The sequence below is a fragment of the Balaenoptera physalus genome (assembly GCF_965194825.1).
Source record: "Balaenoptera physalus genome assembly, chromosome: 3".
NCBI classification, from domain to species: domain Eukaryota; kingdom Metazoa; phylum Chordata; class Mammalia; order Artiodactyla; family Balaenopteridae; genus Balaenoptera; species Balaenoptera physalus.
The window spans coordinates 10,226,597-10,253,812 of NC_138890.1; the positions used below are offsets into that span (position 1 = coordinate 10,226,597).

A 27,216-nucleotide genomic window follows, 5' to 3' on the forward strand; every position below is an offset into this window, starting at 1 on the left:
GTAAATGACAACAGTGGAGGATTATAAAAGGAATAAAGGATGGTAAAATATCTTTGATATTTACTGTCATTAATGTAACAGATGGTACTTTGTTCAAAATAATATTAGCAACAATGTATTTGGTAATAATAAGCTTATAGATAAGTGAAATAAATGACAGCAATATGACAAGGGATAGGGAAGGGGGAATTGGGAATAGTGTGGTATGAGGTACTTGTACAACCAGTGAAGTGGTATAATAGTACAGACACACCTTGAAGTTATTTTGGGCTTGGTTCCAGACCACCGCGGTAAAGTGAATATTGCAATGAAGCCACTCACATGAATTTTTTGGTTTCCCAGTGCATATACAAGTTATATAAACACTATACTGTAGGGAATTCCCTGGTGGTCCAGTAGTTAGGACTTGGTGCTTTCACTGCTAAGGGCCCAGGTTTAATCCCTGGTCGGGTAACTAAGATCCCACAAGCTGCATGGTGCAGCCAAACAACAAACAAACGAAAAACTATACTTTAATCTGTTAAGTTGCAATAACATTATGCCTAGAAAAAATGAACACACCTTAATTAAAAGATAATGCTGTTAGAAAAATGGTGCCAATAGCTTGCCTACCATAGGTTGCTACAAATGCAATATCTGCAAAGTGCAATAAAGCAAAGCACAGTAAAATGAGGTATGCCTATACTTGACAGAGGATGTGGCTTAGTTGTAAATGTACACTGCAAACTCAAAGGCAACCACAAAAAATATTTTTTTAAAATGTGTTATTGATATACTAAGAGCAGATAAAAAAATGAATCATGTAAATTGCTCAATTAAAGCCAGAGAAGGCAGGAAAAAGGTGGAAGACAGAAACAAAAAACAAGGACAAGGGACTTCCCTGGTGGCACAGTGGTTAAGAATCCACCTGCCAATGCAGGGGACACGGGTTCGAGCCCTGGTCTGGGAAGATCCCACATGCCATAGAGCAACTAAGCCTGTGCTCTAGAGCCCGCGGGCTACAACTACTGAGCCTGTGTGCCACAACTACTGAAGCCCGCATGCCTAGAGCCGGTGCTCCACAACAAGAGAAGCCACCACAATGAGAATCCTGCACACCACAATGAAGAGTAGCCCCCACTCGCCACAACTAGAGAGAGCCCACGTGCAGAAGACCCAACACAGCCAAAAATAAATAAATAAATAAAAATTAAACAAACAAAGAAAAACAAGGGCAAGAAAGAGAAAACAGTAACAGGTGTGGTAAATATTCATCTGACCTGATCAACAACTTTAATCATCAATGTTCTCAATACAGTTGAAAGACAGATACAGTAATATCAGATTTTAAAAACCACAGTTATATGTTGCCTATAAGAAACCCACTTCAGGGATTTCCCTCGTGGTCCAGTGGCTAAGACTCCATGCTCACAATGCAGGGGGCCCGGGTTTGATCCCTGGTCAGGGAGCTAGATCCCACATGCTGCAACTAAGAGTTTGCGGGCCACAACTAAAGATTCCACATGCTGCAACTAAAAGATTTCACATGCCGCAACTAAAAAAATCTCACATGCTGCAACTAAAGACCCCACATCCCACAACTAAAGATCACGCATGCTGCAACGAAGATCCCACGTGCTGTAACTAAGACCAGGCGCAGCCAAATAAATATTAAAAAAAAAGAAACCCACTTTATTTTTTTAATTTATTTATTTTTAAAATATTTTATTTTTCATTTATTTTTTATTTTTGGCTGCATTGGGTCTTCGTTGCTGTGCGTGGGCTTTCTCTAGCTGTGGCGAGCGGGGGCTGCTCTTCCTTGCAGTGTGTGGGCTCTAGGCATGCGGGCTTCAGTAATTGTGGCACGTGGGCTTAGTAGTTGTGGCTTGCAGGCTCTAGAGTGCAGGCTCAGTAGTTGCAGTGCACGGTCTTAGTTGCTCCGCGGCATGTGGGATCTTCCTGGACCAGGGCTCGAACCCGTGTCCCCTGCATTGGCAGGCGGATTCTTAACCACTGCGCCACCAGGGAAGCCCAAGCAACCCACTTCAAATATATAAAGACTCAGATGAAAGGTAAAGGAATGGAGAAAAATGTCCCATGCCAACACTAATGAAGGAAAGCTGGTGTAGGTGTATGAATTTCAGACAATGCAGATTTCTGACCAAGGAAAACTCACAGATGAAGAGGGCATTACATAAAGACAAAGGGGCCCATTCTCCATGAAGGCATAGCAATCCTTCATGTGTACATGCATAACAACAGAGGGGCATTAGAATGCATGGAGAAAGGAGCTGATAGAATGCAAGGAGAAACAGATGAATCCACTACTATAGCGGAAGACTCCAGTGCCCCCTTACCATGAATTATAAATTCCAGCAGGAGAAAATCAGGACAGTTAAACTGATCAGCACAATAAAACAACTGGATTTAACTGTGATCTATGGAATACTTAATGCAATAACAGCAGAATATACATTCTTCATAAGTTCACATGGAACGTTCACCAAGACAGACTACATTTTGTAACACAGAACACACCTTAACAAACTGAAAGGAAAGAAACCATACAAAATATGCTCTCAGTCCACATTGACATATTCTAGAGATAAATGACAGGAAGATAGCTGGAAACCCCTAACATACATGGAAATTCAATAACAGAATTCTAATAATATGTGGGATCACAGAAGAAGTCATAAGAGAGACTATTTTGTGACTAAAGGAAATGAAAATACACCTTATTAAAGGTTGTGGGATGCAGCATAACTAACGTAAAGAGGGAATTTTACGCTATCAAATAAATACACTAGAAAAACCCATATTGCTATATTGCTATATTGTTATTGCTATATTCAATAACGTAAGCATCTAACTGAGGAAGCAATAAAAATAACAGCAAATTAAAATGGGAGTAAGCAGAAGAAAAGAAACATTAAAAGTTAAAAGAGGAATCAATGTAATTATGGGAAAGCAATAGAGAAAATTAACAAAACCAAAAGCTGGTTCTTCGAAAGATTAATTTAATAAAATTGATAAACATCTAGTCAAGATTACCAGGCAAAGAGGGAAGAAATTATTAATATCAAAAATGAAAGGAGAGGGAAATAAAAAATGAAAAAAGATTTGACACAATCGAACATCCACTATGATAATAAACTAATAATAGAAGGGAACTCTGTTTTTTTAAAAAAAATCTACACAACACTTGTAGTTAATATCGTACTTAATGGTAAGAAACTGGTTGCTTCACAGGGAATATAAGAACAGAGCAAGGAAGCATCTATCCAACATTGTACTGGAAGCTCTGGCCAATGCAGTAAGACATGAAAAGAAAATAAAAGGTACATAGACTGGTAAGCAAGAAATAAGACTGTCTTTGTTCTATATGACATGACTTTCTATGTAAAACATCTGATAGCATCCACAACAAACAGACATAACTCTGGGAATTAATAAAAGTGTACAGCAAGGTTGAAGAATATAAATATCAATTGCTTTCCTATAAACACACAAAAAATGTATTCAACTGATCTTTGACAAAGAAGTAAAGGCAATTCAATGGACAAAAGAAAACCTTAAAAAAAATAGTGATGGAAATAATGGATAGCCACGTACAAAGCACACACACACTCACATATGTACACACAAAAGGAAGGTAAACACAAGCCTTTCACAAAAATTAACTCAAAATAGATCAGAGATCTAAATGTGAAATGCAAAAGTAAAAACTCCTAGATATAACATAAGAGAAAATCTAGGTGACCTTGGCTGTAGTGATGACTTTTCAGATACAACACCAAAAAACCAAAAAATCCACAAAGAAAAAAAAAAGTTTTACTTCTTTAATATGAAAAACTTGTGTCCTGGGAAAGTGTTAAGACAGGTCACAGACAAGGTGAAAATCTTTGTAAATATCTGATAAATGACTGGTATTCAAAATATACAAAGAACTCTTAAACTCAACAGTAAAAACACCAACAACCCAGTTAAAAATGGGCTAAAGATCAGAACAGACACCTCACTAAAGAAAATATGCAAATGGGAAATAAGCAGTATGAAAACATGCTCAACATATGTTCTTGGAGAATTACCAAAAAAGAGAGAGAAAGAGATGTCCCTACACACTTATACATGGCTAAAATGAAAAGACTCAGAACACCAGATACAGCCAAGATGTGAAGCTGCAGGTAATCCTCATTCACTGCTGGTGGGAACAGAATTTGGTATGCCTACGTTGGAAGATAGGAATTTTATGTCAAAACTAATTACACTAATTATACTCCTATATAGTAAGATCCAGCAATCACACCTTGGTATTGACCTAAGTGAGCTGAAACCTTATATTTGCAAAAAACCTGAATATGAATGTTTGTATGCACTTTATTCATAATTGCAAGAGTTAGAGGTAAGCAAGATATCCTTCAAGAGTCGAATGGATAAACAATCAGTGGCATATCCATATGATAAAATATTGTTCAGTAAAAAAAAAGAGAAAGAAATGAGGTATCAAGCCATGAAAACACATGGAGGAAACACAAAAGCATATTGCTAAGTGAAAGAAGCCAACTGACAAGGCTATATACTGTATGATTTCAAATGTAAGACATTCTGAAAAAGACAAAATTACAAGCTAGTAAAAAGATCTTTGGTTGATAAGGATTTGGGGGTTGGAGGGAGAAACGGATGAACCAACAGGTGGAGCTTAAGGGATTTGACAGAAATGAAACTACTCTGTATACTACAGAAATGATGGATATATGCCATTAAACGTTTGCAACCCCACAGAGCATATAACACAAATAGTCAAGAATAATGTAAATGGTGGACTTTAACACACGAATATGGGTTCAGTAACTGTAACAAATGTACTGTAGTAATACAAGATGTAAAAAGTAGTGCAAACTGTGTGGATGCAGAGGGGTTATTTTTCTACTAAGGAAAAGAAGAATTACAGGACCACAATATTCAATAGATAAAGGAATCCAAAGGAAAGAAAAGCAAATATTTGAATCAGCTGAGATAAGCACACCGCTTCCCTACAGTTCAAAACGAAAACCCACATTCAGAAAGTTAAACATGTTCTTAAAATTGTGGTCCAGACACTCCTGACTGAGACAGAACCCCTAGAAGTGAGTCTGTCCCTGGTGAAGAAGGGTAGGGACCCAAAAATAAAACTCTGGCAGCTGTACATACTCTTCTCTTGCCTGGCGGTACGCAAGCCCTTCCTCCCCCAGGCTTCCATTCTCACAAGTGAGGAATTTCTCAGCAGGTTCCGACCCAAATGAACTCCCAAATTCCTAAACACTTTGACAAGGAGACAGAACACCAACCTCCACAGACTACCCTGTGCACAAATTACACTGAATGCACCGACATTATGGATACAACACTCAAAAAAGTAATGTCTAAAAATGTCGAGGTCTAAAGGAACCACAACTACAACCCCCTCGCCCCCATGTGCACTTGCTTTCCCAGCTTTCCAGGGCTCTGTAGTTTCACTCCTTCCATGGTGGGTGTGACCAGGTAGGAGGTAGGCTCCCCAAGAAGAACCGACTGGACCTTCAAGTACTTCCCTTTGCAGCCTTAAGGAGGCATTAACTTGGGTCGCTGACCACAGTCCTCTACACCCCACTGGAGTTGTTTGGGACCTACTTTTATATTTTAAATGACACAAGCCCAGTGTTTGAACAATCCAGCAAAATCATTCAAACCCAGTATTTTTGCAAAAAGGAAGGAAGAAAATCATAAGGCACTTTTACTAGTTCAACCAGAAAACCCCAAATATCTATTTATTTATAAAAGAAGGCATCAGTTAATTATCATTTTCACGGTAATACATTGTTTTGTAAATAATTAACCACACTTGAACACTTCTGATTTTCAAGTCTAAGCCCTGGAATTCCTATTGAAATCATCCAAAAAGAAAGTACGCACCTCAGAAACTTACCACACATTCTCAGGGGAAGAAAAAAGTGAAACCACAATCCTTTCTTTTTTTGAGAAAAGAAAGCATAAAGCGCTTTTATTGCAATAATAAAACTTGAAACTCAGATGTAGTGTAGGGGGTGGGGATAGGGGTGGAGGAGTAGGCAGCAGTTTCTCTCACCAAATCACTACACCGGACAGCAAAGGGGTGAGAGGGGGGACGGCGAAGCCAGGAAACTCTGAGATCAGCAGGGGGAGATGAGCATCAAAAAACAAGAGATGCTGAAGCTGTGATGACCAGCATCATTTTCTTAAGACAACACTCAAGGATTTGTCATGATGGCTGGGGTTTCATGGGTGTTAAGTGTCTACAAACAGCAACTTCAATTTAACTTTCAATTAAAGTTCTTAAAATTTACAAGTGGAGCTTGGATAGCTATGAGATTACAAAAATCCTGAATATCCATTAGAAAAACCACAGGATGGAAAAAAAAAAAAAAAAAAGCCAGGTCATGAAGAAGGCTTCAGAGGTCCCTGCTGGCTCAGGGACAGACACCTGGTAGTGTCCAACATCTCAGTGAAAACGATCTGATTTCAAAAGGCAGAGGGTTTAAGGGGAGGGTGAAGGTGGGGCAGTGGAGGCAAAGATTCTCCCCCTTCCCACTTTAGTGAAACCACAATTCTTAACAAATGGAATGTAACCCTGGAATATTTTCTTTTGGCTTAAATTCACCTCTTTCTTGTCTCTTCGGAAATCTCTTATATTGTCTTTCAAGCTCTATAAATTAGATACATTTCACCTCTATTGAAAAAGAGAGACTTAAATAAGGGAATAAATCTTTTCAAGGTGACACACCCAGAGGGGGTAGTTCTAACAGGACAGTTCGCCCAGCAAAGTTCCAAAGAAGAACCTCATCAAAGGATTTCCCATAGGATGTCTGTCCCTTGAAAATAAACTTGGAGGAGAAAAGATTTCATACAACGAATTCCAGGTGGTTATTCTCTGCTTTCCTCTCACGTAAAATACCCACAGACAAAAATAAATAAATAAAAATAAAAAATAAAAAGCCAACCATGGCTCAGTGTTAAGGATATACAGTTAAAATACTGGACCTCTTTGAAATGAACCCCGAAAATGGATAGTTGGTAATGCTGTTGTGAATCAGTGTGGGGAAGAGTATTTTGGGAATGCGGGGAGCGATCTGGAAATTTAGGCATTTGTTGCCAGCTACTCTGGGGGGACAGCACCGTGGATTTGAAATCTTGCTTCCCAAACAGTTGGAAATCTCAGGAGGAAAGTGGTCCCCCTGTGTCAAAAAGGAGAGGCTGGGAACGCACAGACCACAGATCCTTCCACGCACGAACCCCTGGAGACCTAGTCAGTACTGTCCCCTGATGACCCTCCCCGTAGTCACCGCACAATCTGAGGAATACGCGGCGCTGCGGGCACAGAGCTGCCCAGAGAGGCCCCGGGGTCAGGGCCCCAGTCGCCGCGCGCAGTGACAGGACTGGACGCGCGGAGGCCCCGCTACCGGCCCCGCCCCCACGCTGCGAGCCGGAGGGAATGAGGTCTGAGCGGCGCCCGGGGGTGGACTCGGTCCGCAGACTCGGGAGTTGACCGCGGGGAGGCCCGGGTTCCGCCACGGCCGGTTCCAACCAGCCTCTCCTCTCCGTCTCCGCACGCCAGGGGGCAGCACACTCACCATTTCTAGGTTTCCTGGGTCCCTCCTAACGACCAGTGCAGATCACAGCGCGACAGAGACTGTGGCAAAGGAACTAGCAACGGTGAAGGGCACAGAAGAGTCGACCCTGGGGTGGGCCAAAGCGAGTGGATACCACCAAGTCGGGAAGCTGTGTAGCACCACCCACCTGCCCCACCGGCGCCCCTGATTGGACAGACGTATGCCGCGCCCCTTGGTGAAAGCTTTGCTGTGCAGAATCCTCTGTGGCCTGTGGGGAGAGCCTGTCTCCACCTGGCACATTTGATTTTTTTTTTTTTTTTTTAATTTGGCTGCCTGAGGTCTTAGTGCCGCATGCGGGATCTTCCGTTGTGGCATGTGGGATCTTTCATTGCAGCTGCGTGGGCTCTGTGTTGCGGCGTGCGGGCTTCTCTCTAGTTGTGGTGCGGGGGCTCCAGAGCGTCTGGGCTCTGTAGTTGAAGCACGGGCTCTCTAGCTGTGGCATGCAGGCTCAGTTGCCGCGCAGCATGTGGGATCTTAGTTCCCGGACCAGGGATGGATCCCACGTCCCCTGCATTGGAAGGTGGATTCTTAACCACTGGACCACCAGGGAAGTGCGGGCACATTTGATTTTAAACCGAACTTTTATCTGGTCTGGGCTACTTTTGATTGTGGTAATATACACGCAATAAAAATTTACATTTTCATTATTTTTAAAGTATATGGGTAAATATTGTGAAATACATTAACATTGTGAAACCAATCTCCGGAACTATTTTCGTCTTCCAAAACCACAACTCCATACCCATTAGACAACAACTCCTCATTCTCCCTGTCACCCAGCCCCTGGCCAAAAACCATTCTACTTTTTGTCTTTATGAATTTGACTATGCCAGGTAACTCATACAAGTGGAATCATACTGTGTTTCAACTTTTTTGACAGGCTGATTACACTTAGCATAATGTCCTCAAGGTTCATCCATGTTGTAGCAGGTGTCAGATTTGCTTTCTTTTAAAAGCCTAACAACACTCTGATGTGTGTCTGTGCCTCATTTCTTTGATCCATTCAACCGTTGATGGATGCTTGAGTTACCTCCACCTTTTGGTTATTGGGAATAATGCTTAATTGATATACTGTATTCTTGTGTTAATCCAATAAACTCTTTAAATTTTTGCTTAACTTAGTGTGGAGTGGTTATTTGCCAGTGAATCCTATGAACCTGAAATGAACGTAAAACTGTCAGCGAAACATGGTGCTAAACCCCTTTAGATTTTTCTTCTCTACAAAACTTTTGATCTCTCCATGAAATTTAAATGAAAACCTTACCAGGTAGAGTATTCTTGGTTGTAGATTTTTCTCTTCAGCACCTTAAATATATTGTGGCACTCCCTTCTGTCCTGCAGAGATTCTGCTGAAAAGTCAGCTGATAGCCTTATGGGAGTTGCCTTGTATGCAATTTAGAGCTTTGCCCTTACTGCTTTTAATATTCTCTTTATATTTAATTTTCCCCATTTTAATTACAATATGTCTTGTGATCCTTTTTAGGTTAATCCTGTTTGGGACTCTGTGCTTCTTGAACCTGTATGTCTGTTTCCTGTCCCAGTTTATGGATGTTTTCAGCTACTATGTCTTTAAATACATTTCTGCCCCCTTTTCACTCTCTTTTCCTTCTGGGACCCCTATAATGTGAACATTAGTATGCTGTATGTTGTATCTTATACTGTCCTTATTTTAAAAGATTTTTTTTTGTTTGTTTTTCTGTTCAGCTTGAGTAATCTCCACTGCTCTCTCTTCCAGTTTGCTGATCTGTTCCTCTGTATCAACTAAACTACTGTGCCTTCCTTCCAGTGTATTTTTTATTCCAGTTATTGTATTTTCAGCTCTTTTTGATTCTTTATATTTTTTTGCCTTTGTTAGAAAATTCTAACTTCTCACTGTGTTCACTCATTCTTCTCTGGAGTTCTTTGAGCATCATTATGATTATTACCTTGAACTTTTTATCAGGTAGATTGCTTATATGAACTTCACTTAGTTCTACTTCTGGGGTTTTATTTTGCTCCTTCATTTGGAACATTTTCCTCCATTGCCGCATTTTGCCTAATTCACTGTTTTTATATCAATGAATTTGGTAGGTTGCTTATGTTTCCCAATCTTGGAGAAGTGGCCTTATGTAGAAGACATCCTGTGTTGCCCAGCAGCACACTCCCCTCTGGTCACTAGAGCTATAGGCTCTAGGTGTGCTATCCATGTGGGCTGCGTGGGTCTTTCTGTTTTAGTTGGATGACTACTATGGGAGCGTTGGTAGGTATGGCTGGCCCATGGTCTAGTTGGTTGCCAGGAAAGCTTGTGCAGAGAGGTTGACAGCTGCTGACGGTTGAGGTCAGGTCATGGCACATCCAGGGGAGTCTTGGTTCTGGCCCATTGGTGGCAGGGCCAGGTCATGACAAGGCTGGCTTGGAGCCCATGGGTTCCGGGGGCTAGTGCTGGCCCACTGGTTTGTGGACCCATGTCCTGGGTTGCCTGGCTGCAGGGTCAATGTTCTTGGAGCTAGTGTCGGCCTGAAGGTGGATGGGGCTATGGCACAGAGGAGGGGTCCTGGGGCTGGTGTCAGCCTGCTAGTGGTTGGTGCTGGTTCCTGAAACAGCTGGCTGCGTGGTCCAGGGAGTCCCAGAGCAGGTCTTGGCCTTCCAGTGAGTGGGGCCATGGCCCAGGGAAACCCAGAGTGGTACTAGCCTGCTGATTGTAGGCCAGGTCTTCACACAGCTGGCTGCAGTGGTCCTGGGGTTTGTGTCTGCCAATTGGTGGGTGTGGCCAGGGCTCAGGGTTTCCCAGTGCTGGTGCCCACCCTCTAGTGTGTGAAGTCAGGTCCTGGGGCTAGTGTCAGCCCACTGGTGGGTGGAGCCAGGTCCAGAAATCTCTGGCTGTGAGCCTGTAGGGATCCTGGTACTATTTCCAGTTCACGGGTGCATGAGACTGGGTCTTGGACCCTCTGGTGGGCAGGGTCAGGTCTCAGGGCAGCTGGAGGCTCAGGGAGTCTTAGAGCACCTGGCCTGCTGGTTGGTGGGGCTGTGTCCCTGCTTGGCTAGCTGTTTGGCCTGGGGTGTGCCAGGACTGGTGCCAACCAGCTGGTATGTGGGGCCAGGTCCTGGCACTGATAAGCTAGAGAGAGGATTCCAAAATGGTGTTCGCCAACACGAGTGTTCTCATGCTAATATGAGCCCACCAAAATGGCTGCTGCCAGCGCCTTGTCCCCAGCATGAGTCCCAATTGCCTCCTGCCTCGCTGGGAGACTCTCCTATGTCAGTAAGTGGGTCTGACCCAGGCTCCTTTCAAATTACTGTGTCTAACCTGGGTCTTGGAGCATGTAAGATTTTGTGTAAGCCCTTTAAGAGTGGAGTCTCTCTTTCCCACAACCCTCTAGCTCTCCCCAAAGTAAGCCCCAATGACTTTCAAAGACAAATGATCTGGGGGGTCTTCTTCCTGGTGCAGGTCCCCCGGGCTGGGGAGGCCAATGTGAGGATTGGACCCTTGCTCCTTGGGAAGAACCTCTGCAATTGTAATTATCTTCATGTTTGTGAGTCATCTATCTATGGGCATGGGTCTTGACTATACTGCATCTCTGCTCTTCCTACCCATTGCATTGTGGTTTCTTCTTTATATCTTTAGTTTGTAGAAGATCTTTTTTGCTAGTCTTCAGGTTGTTCTCATCAATAGTTTCTCTGTAAATGCTTGTAATTTTGGTGTGCCCATGGGAGGAGGTGAATTCAGGGTCTTCCTACTCTGCCATCTTCACCACACCCCAAAAGTCATTGATTTGATGAAGTCCAAACTACCTATTTTTTCCCCCCATTTTTGCTCCAGCACTGCTCCCCTCTGGGGCAAAAGTGCCAATACTGAGAGGGGGGAGAGCACACACTTAGAGGGAATGGAACCAACTTGAACTGGACCCTGAGGGTTTCTGCTCCAGCAACTTTGGACCTGATCCCACCCTGATAGGGCAGTGTTGGCTACTCAGCATAGGAGAAGCCCTTGCTCACACCCAGCTCTGGCTTCAGCCCCTCCATCTCTAGCCCCATTGCCCACCAAGGTGATAGCTGTCAGCACACTGTGAGGATGACATGATGAGATAAAACTAGTGGTCACTTCAGGTCCAGCTCTCAAACCAAAGCCACTGGGCACACAAGAATGTATAGGGACCTTCCCACACAAGACACACATTTAACCTTGGGATAAGTAACTGTTTCACCAAATTTCATAGAGACAGAGAAAGTTAAGCAAAATGAAAAGACAGAGGAATTTGTTTCAAACAAAAGGAAGGATAAAAATCACGTGATCATCTCAATGGAAGCATAAAAAGCACTTAATAAAATTCAACATCCATTCATGATAAAAACTTTCACCAGAGTTGATATAGAAAGAAATATCTCAACATAATAAAGGCCATTTATGACAAACTCACAGTTAATATCAAACTCAGTGGTGAAAAGCTGAAACCTTTTCCTCTAAGATCAGGAACAAGACAAGGATGCTCACTCTCACTATTTTTATTCAACATAGTACTGGAAGTCCTTGCCACAAAAGTCAGAAAAGAAAAAGAAATAAAAGGCATCCACACTGAAAGGGAAGAAGTAAAACTGCTACTCTTTGCTGATGATATGATACTTTACCTAGAATACCCTAAAGTCTCCACCAAAAAACTATTAAAACTAAGAAATAAATTTGTAAAGTTGCAGGACTCAAGATTAATATACAGAAATTTGTTGCATTTCCATACACTAATAATGAAATATCAGAAAGAGAATTTAAGAAAACAATACCATTTACAATTGCATCAAAAAGAACAAAATACTTGAGAATAAATTTAACCAAGGAGGTTAAAGACCTAGAGTCTGAAAATGATAAGACACTGATGAAGGAAATTGAAGACAATACAAATAAATGGAAAGATACCATAGGTTCAAGGATTGGAAGAATTAATATAGTTAAAATGTTCATACTATGGCAAGAAATCTACAAATTTAACGCAATCCCTATCAAAATACCCATGACATTTTCCATAGAACTAGAACAAATAATCCTAAAATTCACTAAAATTAATAAACTATTAATAGAATAAACGTCAAAATCTAAATGATCATCTCATTAGATGCAAAAAGCTATTAACAAAGTTCAGTATCCTTTGACAAGGAAAATGCAATAAACTATGACTAGAGGAGAATTTCCTCAACCTCAAATAAGGCATCATTAAAAAGCTCAGAGGTAACAACATACTTCACAGTGAGCCTGAACACCTTCTCTGTAAGATCAGAAACAAGACAAAGATGTCTGCTCTAACCAGTTCTATTTAACATTGTAAGGGAAGTGCTACCAGGGAAACTAGGCAAGAATATGAAATAAAAGCATTCCAGATTTCATAGGATATATACACGTAACTCCTCAGGCAGACACACAAAATCATACAGATGTTGTCATGGCACATACAGGAGGACACACGCAGACACAGACACAAAATCCTCGGAGTCAATGGCTCAGACACACAGATGCCCCCATAGACACATGGATTCCAAGCCCTCTGCACTCCTCCCCGGTTTTCTTTCTCTGTTTAGGACTAATCACAATCAGATATGTTATAATTTTACTTAGATATCTTCTTTCTTCTCTACTAGAATGTCAGCTTTTAAGCACACAGGGATATTTCTTTGGCTTTGTTCACCACACCACCTACTAGTAGGGCACTCACGCTTCTATAATCACTTCCAGAAAAGCACTGGTCACAATGTGACCATTCCTCACTTTGCTTTCCCATTGGAAGCTCAGTGAGGGCGACAAAGGTTTCTGTGTCCTCACTCGGCCTCCATGTCCTCTGGGAGGTCTCCTTCGTACGGTATCCATCACCCCCCAGGTCTCACCTGCGCACTGAGGTCGCTCCGGTCAGCCTCACAGGCCGTCCCCACCGAGCCCTTGATCGCTGTCCCCTACTTGAACTTCCACTGATGGGGAGAGAGGCGGCCTCCAGACCTCGGACCCCAGGTTTCCCAGCCACAGAGAGAGCACTTTCTGGGACCCTGGAAAGCACTGAAAGCTGTTGCAAGAGCAGGTGGGGACATGGCTCGGCCCATTTCTGCCTCTCGAGAAACCTGGAGCTTGTCCTCCGATTAAGGAGGAGGCACCACCTCCTGAGCCTGCGCACTTCAGGGATCCCGGGCGTTTCGCGCGTCTTATTTGGAGACAGTGTCGCGTTGCATTCTAGAGTTTTGGGAAGCAAAGGGGCCTCAGCGGCGGAGGGTCTGGCTGAGATCACCATTTCCCACAGGACACGGGTCAGGAGTTCTGCAGAGATTTTCCTGCACCAGGAAAGGGTAGACACCAGCCTCAGCAGCAGAGCGCCAACTCTCGGTGGAGGCAGATACTGAGGTGAGGAAGCCGCGCGTGGTCGGTGCATACGCTGCCAAAAGCACGGGGTAGTATGTGCCAGAGAACAAAGGGAGGGTGGTTTGCTGACAGTGGGGTCTGCCTGAGTGATTACTAGAGTTAGGGCAAGGCAGGGTGTCCCTTTTTGACATTATTGTTTTGAGACTATTGTGGAACTGTGCTTGTTGGTGCAACGCTGTTGTTTATGTGACAACGGGGAATATTGAGTTCGAGGGCGCTGAGCCTCATGACATGGGTTCTGGGTTTTGTCCCTGCTTCACCTCACAGTCACCTGGAGTTACAACAAAGAAAACTGCCAGAGTGAGACAGTGTTGCATTTAAACGTGTTTACTGGTAAGCAGGCACAGGGTATGCTAGAGATGGGAAATATAAGCTGAAAATGGTCTCAATACCGGCTCTGGGAACACATGACGTTGATGCCCAAGGATTAGATTAGGACACACCCAGCCATATTCCACTTGGGGAGGTCTGTTACATGCACCTTTGTGTCAGGCCACAGCATTGCCAAGATATGACCCGAGAAACCTGGAGTCAACTCAGAGGTGGACTCCGAGAGCTCAATTACTTTCTCACCAGTTATGTGAATGACAGCGAGAGCAGATGTAGCCCTGGAGCGTGTTTCCTAAATCAGATTTGGTACCAAGAAAAGTCCTGTTGTGGCCCATGTCCTTTCCTAGTCCTTCCATTCTTCTGAAGAAGGATCCCAGAGGGTAGAAGAAATTGTGGAACATGTAAAAATCAAGGTTTCGGAGAGTTTAACATTCTCCTAGCATGTGAAAGCGTTTTTGTTGCTTTCTATTAGTTATTAAGTAGTATATACTGTTGGGGCCAAAATGTGCCTCAATTTTATATTGATTAATTTGGATTTTTTTTTTTTTTTTTTTTTTGCCACACCATGCGGCACGCGGATCTTCCCCAGCCAGGGATCGAACCTGTGCCCCTGCATTGGGAGCAGGGAGTCTTAACCACTGGACCACCAGGGAAGTCCTAATGTGAATTAAAGTTATTTAAGAAATGGATAGGGGCTTCCCGGGTGGCACAGTGGTTAAGAATCCACCTGCCAATGCCGGGGACACGGGTTCGAGCCCTGGTCTGGGAAGATCCCACATGCCGCAGAGCAACTAAGCCTGTGTGCCACAACTACTGAGCCTGCGCTCTAGAGCCCACAAGCCACAACTACTGAGCCCACGTGCCACAACTACTGAAGCCTGCGGGCCTAGAGCCCGTGCTCCGCAACGAGAAGCCACCACAATGAGAAGCCTGCGCACCATGACGAAGAGTAGCCCCCACTCGCGCACAACCGGCCCCCACACACAGCAACAAAGACCCAACGCAGCCAAAAATAAAAAATTAATTAATTTTAAAAAAAGAAAAAAGAAAGAAGAAATGGATAACGTAAGAGGGATACTCTGACTCTTCCTGAAAGCAGGAAAGAAATCTCTTACGTGAAGGGTCTACTGCTTGCATCTGGAGGTAGCAGGATACCCTTATGGCCCAAGATAGAGAATTCTGGTGAAGAAGCCTATAGAAATGAACCCTGTTACTTCTTTAATTCACTACCCCAAGCCCAAACTCTGTTTAGATTCTTCACTAATTGGGCACCCAAAACCTAAGTTTCTTTGTCTTGTCAATTCCACACAAGTTTATTATCTCTGTCTAAAAAGTATAAAAGCTGCCTGCTTTGGCCACTTCTTAGGTACCATTTCTATGGGACTTCCATGTGCATGAATTAAAATGTTTTTTCTCATGTTAATCTGTCTGCTATCAATTTTATTATTAGTTTAGCCACAAGAACTCAACACCGGTAGAGGGAGAAATTTCCCCCTCCTAACAATATATATACTATGTTAAGTGTAGTTGTTAGTTTTCACAAATGTATAGTTATACCACCATCAAGATGGAGGACACTGTCACTCCAAAAGAACACTCTCCTGTTTGTACTAAACCCTTCCCACCCTTAACCACTGATCTGTTTTAGCTTCCTATACCTTTGCCTTTTCCAGAATGTCATACAAATTGACCAGCATATTGCCTTGAGTCCTCATGGAAAATTTGACTCTGTATCTGTAAAACTGCATATTTATACAAACTTTGTGTTCTTCTGAGTTTGCGATTTTTGACATTGCCCAGAAGAGTGGCACACATTATGCTTTGAAAACTGAGAGATTTCATTGTTATCAGCTATATGAATTAAGGTAAGACCCCATGCTTAACTTTCTTCATTTGTATGTGGGAGGAATGATGGGGACAGATCAAATGAGATACTAATAATTGTAAAGTCACATGTCAACACTGCTAAGAAAGCATAAATTAGAACTGAAAAATAAGGGGAGCAAGTCTGAACTTCCACTGCTGTCTAATGAAACCAAACTGTCACCTTTTACCCTACCTTCCATAACATGCGCTGAAAGTGTAAACACGGATATGATCCCTGAAAACAGAAAAAAAATGAGCTTTGAGGGCTTTGTGCATAAACCTCCCAGCTACTCCTCTTATAAGAAGGCATAGAAAATATCCTAGTTTGAGGATGTCAAATATACCTCTTTTCCCACTCCATTCAGATATTACTCAAAATGATACCTCTGATTGCAGCTTACCTCAGTTACTCCTTGGATAATTGCCCTCTAAACAGCCATAGCTATTTTTGGTGTTTCAACCAGGAAATCATATTGGACTTGCACAGATATCACTCTACTCATAGGAAAATGCATGATGAGCTACAGTTGTGCAGATGACCTTTACTCAAACCCAAAGGAACTCGAAAGTTTCATGGGATACAAATTGTGTCCTTCAGTCTGAATAGCAGCAAAATGATAATGCCAAATCAAAAGGCAATTTCAATTCCCTTCAAGTGCTAATCAGAAACATAAATACTATGAAAACTGATAGCCAAAAGCAATGGGGAAACTCACATCCCAGATACTCATGTCCAAACTCATGATCAAACAGCACATGCACTAAAACTTTTAGCTATGGCTAAAATGAAGATGAACCATGTCTATACCAACCATTGCTGCTAATCCCAAGAATGCAGGACTGAAGTATTGTTTACATCCACATCCAAGCAGTTCCTCAGTATTTTAAGATGTTAGATGGTGGAAAAATGATCAGTGGTGACATCCTCACTCACTGAGGCCACTACCCTCCATAAAAAAGATATACAACATACCCTACCTTCCCTATCATCTCACCTGTCATCCTTTCCTTTCCTTTCACACACTTACATTCTTTTATAAAAGCAAAGGTTTCTTATTTAACCATCTCTCTTTTCCCACAAAAATATAAGCACCCAGAAGTTCAAGAACTTCTTTTATACTTCCATATCCAGAGCCTAGAGTGCCTGGAAAATTTTTGCTAAACTAGAAATGTTTTTAGTCTACACTGCCTGGCATATGAGGGATGTTGAAAAATTAGCATCAAGAGATTAGTCTCTGAGCAAGAAGGTTTCACTGGACCAGGTATCCTGACTTTTTCCCTTGCTTGGTTTGTGTTCTCTGAAAATTTGTAAGCTTCATTTGACTCATAAAGGAAATAACAAAAGAGAATCTAATTTGCTAAGGAGTTTGTCATTACAAATACATATATTAAGTGTGTACTTCTTTTAAAATCATCCAGTACACTGCAGGAAATATTTCAGTATTTAGACAAGAAAGGCAAAACCTGTTCCAGATGACTGGGAGCTGGCCTCACGCTCCCCAAAAGGCCTAGATATATCCTATTGAAGAGAAAAATGTGACACACATCCAACATCAGACAAAGCTACTCTGTGACCATGATGGATCAAAACGAAAACAAAGACATTCTATAACCGTATCTCTATAAATAATAAAAGAGAACAGATTCTAAAGTTTTTGTTTTGTTTTGTTTTTTGTTTTTTCTGGCCACACCAGAAAAACAGGATCTTAGTTGCAGCTTGCAGGATCTTAGTTCCCCAACCAGGGACTGAACCGGGGCCCTCGGCAGTGAAAGTGCGGCATCATAACCACTGGACTGCCAGGGAATTCCCTAAAGATTCTAAATGACCAAAATTCCCCTCTTCTCACTAATGATCGGTACTTCTTAAAAATTAACTTCAGCATCATGCCATTCTTTCTGCCTTGTTAGATAATAACTATTATGATTACCCATGACAGAATTTAGCTCACTTCCTCACAGCATCCAATGTACAATAACGTCTTGCTTCCTTGAATAGCAATCAAATCATCTAACACAAGTCAAAATCCAATAGGAAGTCCTCAAGTGCACTGCTACTGTTACACCCCACATTTTGTGGTCATTCCTATTATGAGAACTCATTACACCCCTCCTTCTCCTTGACAACAGACGTGATCATGGTGGTCTTGGCAAAAGGGGACAGAAAACACCATGATTTAAGTGCTTGGTGTTATGAATGAATAAGAAATTTCATGACAGAAATTATAATAAAAGAATAAAAAATAAAAAGTGCCTGAGGTAAAAATACCTGCCCTTGTATGCACAATAATATTGACTCAATGTATAATGATTAGGTGGAGAAAATTACAAGTTGATCTGAAATTCCATAATTACAATGGGATATTTAATATACCCTCTCAGGAAATGTATTTCCTAGCAGATGAGTGCTTGTTAAACAGCTAATAAAATATTTCTAAGAAAAAGCTACAAAAGCACTCATTAGAGAAAATAATGCACATACTTTGAATCTTATACAATCAAAGAGAACTGAAAACATATTCAGGGATTACACTCAGATGTGAGTAAAAGGAAACACTGAGAATCTGCCCGATATGAGGAAGGTGCTGATTCTACATGGAAGGACTGGGTCTGAGCAGTCACTGCACAGTGAAGAACAGGAACAAACTCCCAGGTAGTTCTTTTGGACTGCAACACAAAGGGGAATCAGGAGCACAAAGTCAACAGCAGTATTAACAGACCAAGGTGTTATTACAAATTAGAGCTTATATGAATACAGTCTAGAGAACAGTGTTCAGAGGATATTCTCAACCACGACAGTCTAAATTTCTTGCCAGATGGACACAGTGGGCTTGCAGGAAAATCCAAACTGTGCTGAATCTTCCATGTTGAACTTTGGAAAACACTGTGGAAGCCTACAGCTCTGATCAAATGGAAGTCAAACAGTCTGTGGTGGTTTTGAGGATATTCTCTTTTTTTCCAGTTTTATTGAGATATAACTGACATACAGCGGTGTATAAATTTAAAGTGTACAGTATGATTTAACTTATATACATCATGAAAGGATTATCACAATAAGGTTAGTGAACATCCTTCATTTCATATAGATACAAAATTCTAAAGAAATAGAAAAAATTTTTTTCCTTTTGATGAGAACTCTTAGGATTTACTCTCTTTAACAACTTCCTCATGTTGTACATTACATCCCTAGTACTAATTATTTTATAACAGAAAGTTTGTACCTTTTGACTGCCTTCCTTCAATTCCCCCCTCCCCCTCACACCTTGCTTCTGGTAATCACAAATCTGATCTCTTTATGAGTTTGTTTTTGAAATATAAATGACCTATAACACTATGTTAGTTCCTGTTACACAACATGGTGTTTCAATATTCCTATATATTTCAATATGATCACTAATATAAGATTACTTACAATCTCTCACCATACAAAGATATAATTATTGACTACATTTCCCACACCGTACATTTCATACCTGTGACTCATTTTGCAACTCTAAGTTGCACCTCTTAGTCTCCCTCACCTATTTCTTTCCTCCCTTACCTCTTCCCCCTCTGCCAACTACCTGTTTGACACAGTATCTGTAACTCTGTTTCTATTTTGCTATGTTTGTTCATTTGTTTTGTTTTCTGGATTCCAAAAGTAAGTGAGATTATACAGTATTTGTCTTTCTCTGTCAGACTTATTTCACTTAGGATAATACCTTCTAGGCCCATCCACAATGTTGCAAATGGCAAAATTTCATTCTTTTTTATGGTTGAGTAATATTCCATTATATATATTATAATATTATAAATATATATTATATATATATATACATATAATATATATATATATATATGGATTAGATTGGTCCTTTTGGGACTGTAATTCCTGAACCTGGATGTCTGTTTCCTTACCAGGTTAGAAGTTCTTGGCTATTATGTCTTCAAATATGTTTTCTGCCCATTTTCTCTCCTTTCTTTCTGGGACTCCTATAATGAGAATGTTAGTATGCTTGTTGTTGTCTCAGAAGTCTCTTAAACTGTCATTTAAAAAAAATTCTTTTTCCTTATTTTCTGTTCAGATTGAGTGATTTCCACTACCCTGTCTTCCAGTTTGCTGATTCATTCCTCTGTATCATCTAATCTACTACTGATTCTTTCTAGTGTATTTAAAAATATCACTTACTGTATTCTTCAACTGTTTGGTTCTTTGTATTTTTAAAATTTTTGTTAAAAATGACTAATTTCTCACTCTGTTCACCCATTCTTCTCCCAAGTTCTTTGAGCATCTTTATGATCATTACCTTGAACAAGCAGATTGCTTATTTCTGCATCCTTAGTTCTACTTCTGGGGTTTTATCTTGTTCCTTGTTTGGAACATATTCCTGTCACCTCACTTTGCCTAATTTGCTTTTTAAATTTCTATGTATTTGGCACATTGCTTGTTTCCAGACCTTGGAGAAGTGGCCTTTTGTAGGAGACGTCCTATGTGTGCAGTGCTCTCTCCTCTGGACACCAGACCTATATGCTCTAGGTATGCCCCCTATGTGGGTCCTTCTCGTGTAGCGGGCTGACTAGGCATGGCTGGCCCTTGGTCCAGTTGGTTGCCAGGTCCTGCCTTGTGCAGAGGTTGCTGACTGTTGGTAGGCAGGGTCAGGACATGAGGTGGCTGGCTATAGAGCCCCAGGGGGTCCGAGGGCCAGTGCTGGCCCACTGGTGGGTGGAGCTAGTTTCCAGGGTGGGAGGTCATGGGCCTGGGACCCCCAAATCTAGTGTCAGCCTGGTGGTGACTGGGGCCAAATCCCACAGTGGCTGGCTGAAGGGTCCAAGGTGTCTTAGAGCTGGGGGGTGGGGCTGAGGCTCAGGGGATCCTGGGGTTAATGCCAGCTCACTGATGGGTGGAGCCAGATCCTGAGGTCTTTGGCTGCAGTAAGCTGGGGGTCTCAGAGTTGATGTCAGACCACTGGTGAGCAGGGCTTATTTCTGTCACAGATGGCTACAAAGTCTGGAGTGTCTGAAAGCTGGTACTGGCCCGCTGGTGAATGGGGCTGTATCCTGGTGTAGGCCCACTCATATATGAGGTTGGGTCCCAACAGCTGGCTGTGGGGCCTCAGGGGTCCCAGGGCCAGTGCCAGGGCAACTGGGGGCTCAACATGTCTTAAGGCAGCTGGCCATATGGTGGGTGGGGCTGTGTCCCCACCTGGCTAGCTGCTTGGCCTGAGGTATCCCAATACCTGTGCCAACAGGCTGGTGGATAGTGCAGGTCGCTTGTGCTAATAAGCTAGAAGGACGATTCCAAAACCACACTTGTCAGCACCAGTATCCTTGTGGTAGAATGAGCTCCCCCAAAGGGCTGTCACGGTGTCTATGACCCGAGAGTAAGCATCAGTTGCCTCCTGCTTCTCCAGGAGTCTCTCCAAGATCAGCAGGTGGGTCAAACCTAGGCTCCTTTCAAATTACTGCTTTTGCCCTGGATTTTGGAGCACATGAGATGTTATGTGCATCCCTGAAGGGTGGAGTCTCTATTTCCTACAGCCCTCTGACTCTCCTGAAAGTAAGCCCCGCTGGTCTGCAATGCCAAATGTTCTGGGGGCTTGTCTTTCCAGTGCAGGGCCCCTAGGCTGGGGAGCAAGATGTGGGGTTTGGACCCCCTTGCTCCTTGGGACAACTTCTGCAATTGTAATCATCCTCCTGTTTGTGGGTAATGGGTCTTGACTGTAACGCTTCTCCACACTTCCTACTGGTCTTGTTGTGGGTCCTTCTTCCTATCTTTACTTGTAGAAGATCTTTTCTGCTACTGTTCAGGTCTTTCTCATCAATAGTTGCTTGGTAAACAGTTGCAATTTTGGTGTGCCCATGGGAGGAGGTGAGCTCAGGGTCTTCTTACTCCACCGTCTTGAACTCTCTTCAGTTTTGAGGATATTCCTGACTGGCAGAGCAAAAAATGAGGAAAATGAGCTGGAAGCAAGTGTCTGCAAAGGCCCTATGCTTCTTGTGTGTCTCTTTCCATACAGGTGGCTCCAAAATCTACCTAATCCTATTTCACATCTGCATTTCAAATTACCTGTAAATTAGGCTTTGGTGAATTCTAACATGGGACCATAAAAGCAACAGAGTCTAGAAAATGTAGTTCACAACATTACTCACATTGAGATAACAGAGTCAAAAAGGGTCATCACCAACTCTAAATTTTATTGTCCTCTCACAGGTCTCTCTTAATGCAAATTCCATAGCCCAAATCCCAGCCAGAAGGAATGACAAATAACAAATGACAAAAGATGAAAACAATAATTCACATGAGAGTATATGATGAACTTTGCATACTTACAAATATATGCCAACTCATTGTTAGCAAAGAAATGGAATAAAGCTCTTCAGGCCAATGAAAAGTTAGTTTTCTCTTAAGAAATAAAGGTGGAATATGTATATAATGTATAAGGGATGTTGAGTACTTGCCGCAGGAGGCCAGTACAATAAACAAACAAGTACCAAAGTGTCATTTTTCAGTGTTCCCTTATTTGCAGAAAAGTATTATATAAAAATTAAACCCACTTACATATTAGAAATATACTTCAATTCACCCATGGATCAAAGAGTCTTCAAAATAAAAACAAAAATTTTACTGAGTAAAGGATAAAATTACCTATTAAACTTAGGAATGACTGCCTAAAGGGTACCTACAGAATTATCTTACCTCAATATTTACTTGCAAAAGTTAAGTACTACTCCATACAACAGAAAATAACTTTAAGAATGTGCCACTGATAAGGACAATATATGTTTAAAGTTTATAACACTTCTTCCATATTGTAACCTTGAGTATTCTACATGAATTAATTTGTACCAGGCTTACCCATATTACTTATATTAACATGAATTTTTTCCAGTGCAGTTTTCACATGACTACAAAAATATTTGTTTCAACTGAATAGTTTGTTTTACTTTTCAGTTACATGGTATCTATCCAGTGTACATTCTCACATGGTTTTGTAAGGATGTAGGGCAAATGAAGGTTTTCATATATTGTTTACATTTAACAGAATTCTCTCTAGAGTGAGTTCTTTCCCAAGAAAACAGGACTGAAGACTTCCCCAATTCCTCACACTTACATGGTGTGCACCGTCTTGTGTCCTTAAAATGTTGTGTGATAAAGGCTTTCCAATATTCCTTATGTTCAGTTTCTGGTAAGAGTTCTTTCATGTATTTGAACATAATAGGAATTGCTGAGGGCTTTACCATATAGTTTGCATTCACAGGGTTTCTCTCCAGTGTGAATTCTATTTTTTGTATTCAGAATGAACTGGGAAAATTGAAGGTTCTCCTACATTCCTGACATTCATAGGCCTACTTTCCATTATGAGTGTTTTCATGGTTTTGAACAGAACTGGGACAATCGAAGGCTTACCTATAATTTTCACATTTGTGTGGTTTCTCTCCAGTGTGAGTTCTTTCATGATTTCATAATGAACTGAAGAAATCGAAGGCCTTCCCACATTCCTTACATTATTAGGTCCATCTCCAGTGTGCTTCACCACGTCTTGAAAATTTAGTGATAGAACTGAAGGCTTTCCCACTTTCTTACATTCGTAGCACTACTCTCCAACATGAGTTCTTTCATGGTTTCGTAAAGAACGGAGCTGACTGAAGGCTTTGCTACAATTCTTACATTCATACTGTTTCTCTCCAGTGTGAGTTCTTTCATGGTTTCGTAATGAACTGGGACAATCGAAGGCTTTCCCACATTTCTTACATGTATAAGGTCCAACTCCAGTGTGCCTTATCATGTGTAAACGAAATTTTGAGAGAAAAATGAATGCTTTCCCACATTCCTTACATTCATAGGGTTTCTCTCCACTATGAGTTCTTTCATGACTTCGAAGGGAACTGAGATAACTGACGGCTTTACCACATTGTTTACATTGGTAGGGTTTCTCCCCAGTATGACTTCTTTCATGTTTTTGAAGGAAACTGGGATAACTGAAGGCTTTACCACATTCCTTACATGCATGAGGTTTCTCTCTAGTATGAGTTCTTTCATGTCTTCGAAGGGACCTAGGAGTACTGAAGGCTTTACAACATTCCTTACATTCATAGGGTTTTTCTACACTGTGAATCCTTTCATGACTTCGAAAGTAATCGGGACAATCAAAGACTTTCCCACACTCCTTACATTTATAAGGTCCATCTCCAGTGTGCTTCATCACGTGTCTTTGAAATTTGGTGAGAGAACTGAAGGTTTTCCCACATTCTTTACATTCATAAGGTTTCTCTCCACCATGACTTCTTTCATGTTTTCGACAGGAATTTGGACAACTGAAGGCTTTACCACATTTTTTACATTCATAAGGCTTTTCTCCACTGTGTCTCCTTTCATGGCTTTGAAAGGATCTGGGACAACTGAAGGTTTTACCACATTGCCTACACTCATAGGGTTTCTCTCCACTGTGACTTTTTTCATGTCTGCGAATGGAAGTGGGCCAACTGAAAGTTTTCCCACATTGTTTACATTTATAAGGCTTCTCTCCTGTGTGAGTCCTTACATGCATTTGAAATGAACTGGGAGTAATGAATGCTTTCTCACATTCCTTACATTTATAAGGTCCATCTCCAGAGTGACTTATCATGTGTGCTCGAAGGCTTGAGAGAAAAATAAAACCTTTTCCACATTCCTTACATTCATAGGGTTTCTCTCCAGTATGAGTTCTTTCATGTTTTCGAAGAGAACTGGAATAACTGAATGCTTTACTACATTTTTTACATTCATAGAATTTCTTTCCATCGTGATTTCTTTCATGGTTTTGTATTCCTATACGGGAAATAAAAGCTTTACCACATTGCTTACATTCATAGGGTTTCTCTCCTGTGTGAGTCTTTTCATGTGTTTGAAAAGTTCGACTATATCTAAAGGTTTTTCCACATTGTTTACATTGATAGGGTTTCTCTCCCATGTGGGTTTTTTCATGTATTTGTAGTGCACTTAAAAAAATAAAGACTTTCCCACATTCCTTACATTTATAAGGAGCATCTCCGGTGTGTGTTATCATGTGTCTCCGAAAGGTTGTGAGCCACTTAAAGGGTTTCCTACATTCCTTACATTTATAAGGAGTATCTCCAGTGTGCGTTATCATGTGTCTTTGAAAGGTTGTGAGCCACATAAAGGATTTCCCACATTCTTTACATTCATAGGGCTTTTCTCCTGTATGAATCCTTTTATGTGTTTGAAAGGATGTGCGAAAACGAAAAGCTTTCCCACATTCCTTACATTTATAGTTCTCCTGTCCACTGTGTTTTCTTTCATGTTTTTCAAAACACTGAAGATAACTGAAGGCTTTACCACATTCCTTACATTTATATGGCTTCTCTTCATATTTCTGATACTCATACAGTTTGTGTCCACTATGATGGTTGATATGCCTATTAAGGGATGAATGATGCATAAAGACTTTTCCACATGCACTGCATTCATGTAGTTTCACTCCAGTAGTTTTCTTGTTCAGACTGAGTTTTGGAATAAGGCTGAAGTTTCCTGCACATTGACTACCCTCTTTAATTTCACAGAGTCTCTCTACAACATGACTTCTGTAAAAAATGAGAATCACGTTAGTAATGATTTCTTTACCAACAATTTAATATTTATTAGTAGGATATTTGAACTACATTTTTATGATCTATAGCAAAAGTGTAGGTTATCTCCCTTGTCTGAATTGTTTTTGATTGAATATAAGAAATGACTTGCAAGAAGACTTCACTCTTGGAATTATCAAAACATTGATATTCACATATAGGGCTTGTTAATACTGTTTCCGAGAGAACTATTTTCCAAACACTAAACATCTATGTCACATATTAGAAAGTATTTGGGGGAAAATTTTTCTGAGAATAAATAAATGTGAAGCAGGCATTATGTGTTTAGGTCCCTTCTTTTAAAATTTCATCACATACCAGGACCCTCATATAAGGCACTACTTTCTGTTGTGAGTGTGACTTACCTTAGTTTTCTCCCCTGGTCTTTGTACTGATCTTCAATGTCATGATCCTCCCATTTTTTCCCTAAATTGCAGATGAAGAAAAACGATTCCAAAATATTAGAAATTATAGAACAATTATTAGATTCTATATTCATTGTTGGCTGTGACCAGGCCTAGTTTATATACCAACATCCTCCCTTCCACATAGGACATCTTGGAAGACCATCAATGAACAAGAAACATTTGTTCCCTAATTGACAAAGTAAAGGAAAGCTGTCACCCTTACCTACTGAGGCCAGGTTTCTGAAGGTTTCCCGCATCACATCTCTGTAGAGTTTCTTCTGTGAAGGATTCAGTAAAGCCCACTCCTCCAGGGTGAAATTCACAGCCACATCTTCAAAGGCTACCGAGTCCTAAGATACCCCAAATATGTGTATAGCAGGATGCATGACACTGACAGGACTAGACAACTATACACCATTTTTGTTTTGTTTTGTTTTGTGTTTATTTTTGGCTGTGTTGGGTCTTCATTGCTGCGTGTGGGCTTTCTCTAGTTGCAGCAAGCAGGGGCTACTCTTCATTGCAGTGTGCAAGCTTCCCATTGTGGTGGCTTCTCTTGTTGCAGAGCACAGGCTCTAGGCGCACAGGCTTCAGTAGTTGTGGCACACGGGCTCTAGAGCGCAGGCTCAGTAGTTGTGGCGCACAGGCTTAGTTGCTCTGTGGCACGTGGGATCTTCCTGGGCCAGGGATCGAACCCGTGTCCCCTGCATTGGCAGGCAGTTTCTTAACCGCTGTGCCACCAGGGAAGCCCTATACACTATTTATATGAAGGTCATGTATGATTCTGTCATATCCAAACATTTATTCTATGACTTGATTATCAGCAACTTACTCTGTCTATACTCCCTCACAAATTTAGCAGCATAATGAACATGGAAATATTTACTCTGATCACATTACATCTCATTTCTCACTAACAGCAGGGTCCAGAACATGTTGGGAAATGACAGACATGATATACAAATGAAACAAATGTTCCCATTTTAAGACCATCAAT

The 27,216-nt window shown here is 41.4% G+C and overlaps 2 protein-coding genes across 5 annotated transcripts in view; both read right to left on the reverse strand.

The window, feature by feature from the left end:
* LOC309658667 (uncharacterized protein) overlaps window positions 1-27,216 on the reverse strand; it is a 167,611-nt gene that overhangs the window by 47,742 nt on the left and 92,653 nt on the right. The window contains exon 1 of one of the 4 annotated variants that reach the window (XM_082457507.1): window positions 7,608-7,783. The exons of 1 other annotated variant lie outside the window; for it this stretch is intronic. In XM_082457507.1, the coding sequence (XP_082313633.1) occupies window positions 7,608-7,610 (3 nt within the window). In that variant the 5' untranslated portion in view covers window positions 7,611-7,783. Of the gene's footprint in view, window positions 1-7,607; window positions 7,784-27,216 lie in introns of those variants that run through there. 2 more of the 4 variants (XM_082457509.1, XM_082457506.1) reach the window with 2 other exon arrangements.
* The window catches only part of LOC309658660 (uncharacterized protein), a 32,395-nt gene continuing 26,083 nt past the window's right edge, over window positions 20,905-27,216 (reverse strand). The window contains exons 2-4 of the mRNA XM_082457490.1: window positions 26,446-26,572; window positions 26,181-26,241; window positions 20,905-25,770 (exon numbers count right to left, since the gene is read on the reverse strand). Of these exons, the coding sequence (XP_082313616.1) occupies window positions 23,784-25,770; window positions 26,181-26,241; window positions 26,446-26,572 (2,175 nt within the window). The 3' untranslated portion in view covers window positions 20,905-23,783. The remainder of the gene's footprint in view (window positions 25,771-26,180; window positions 26,242-26,445; window positions 26,573-27,216) is intronic.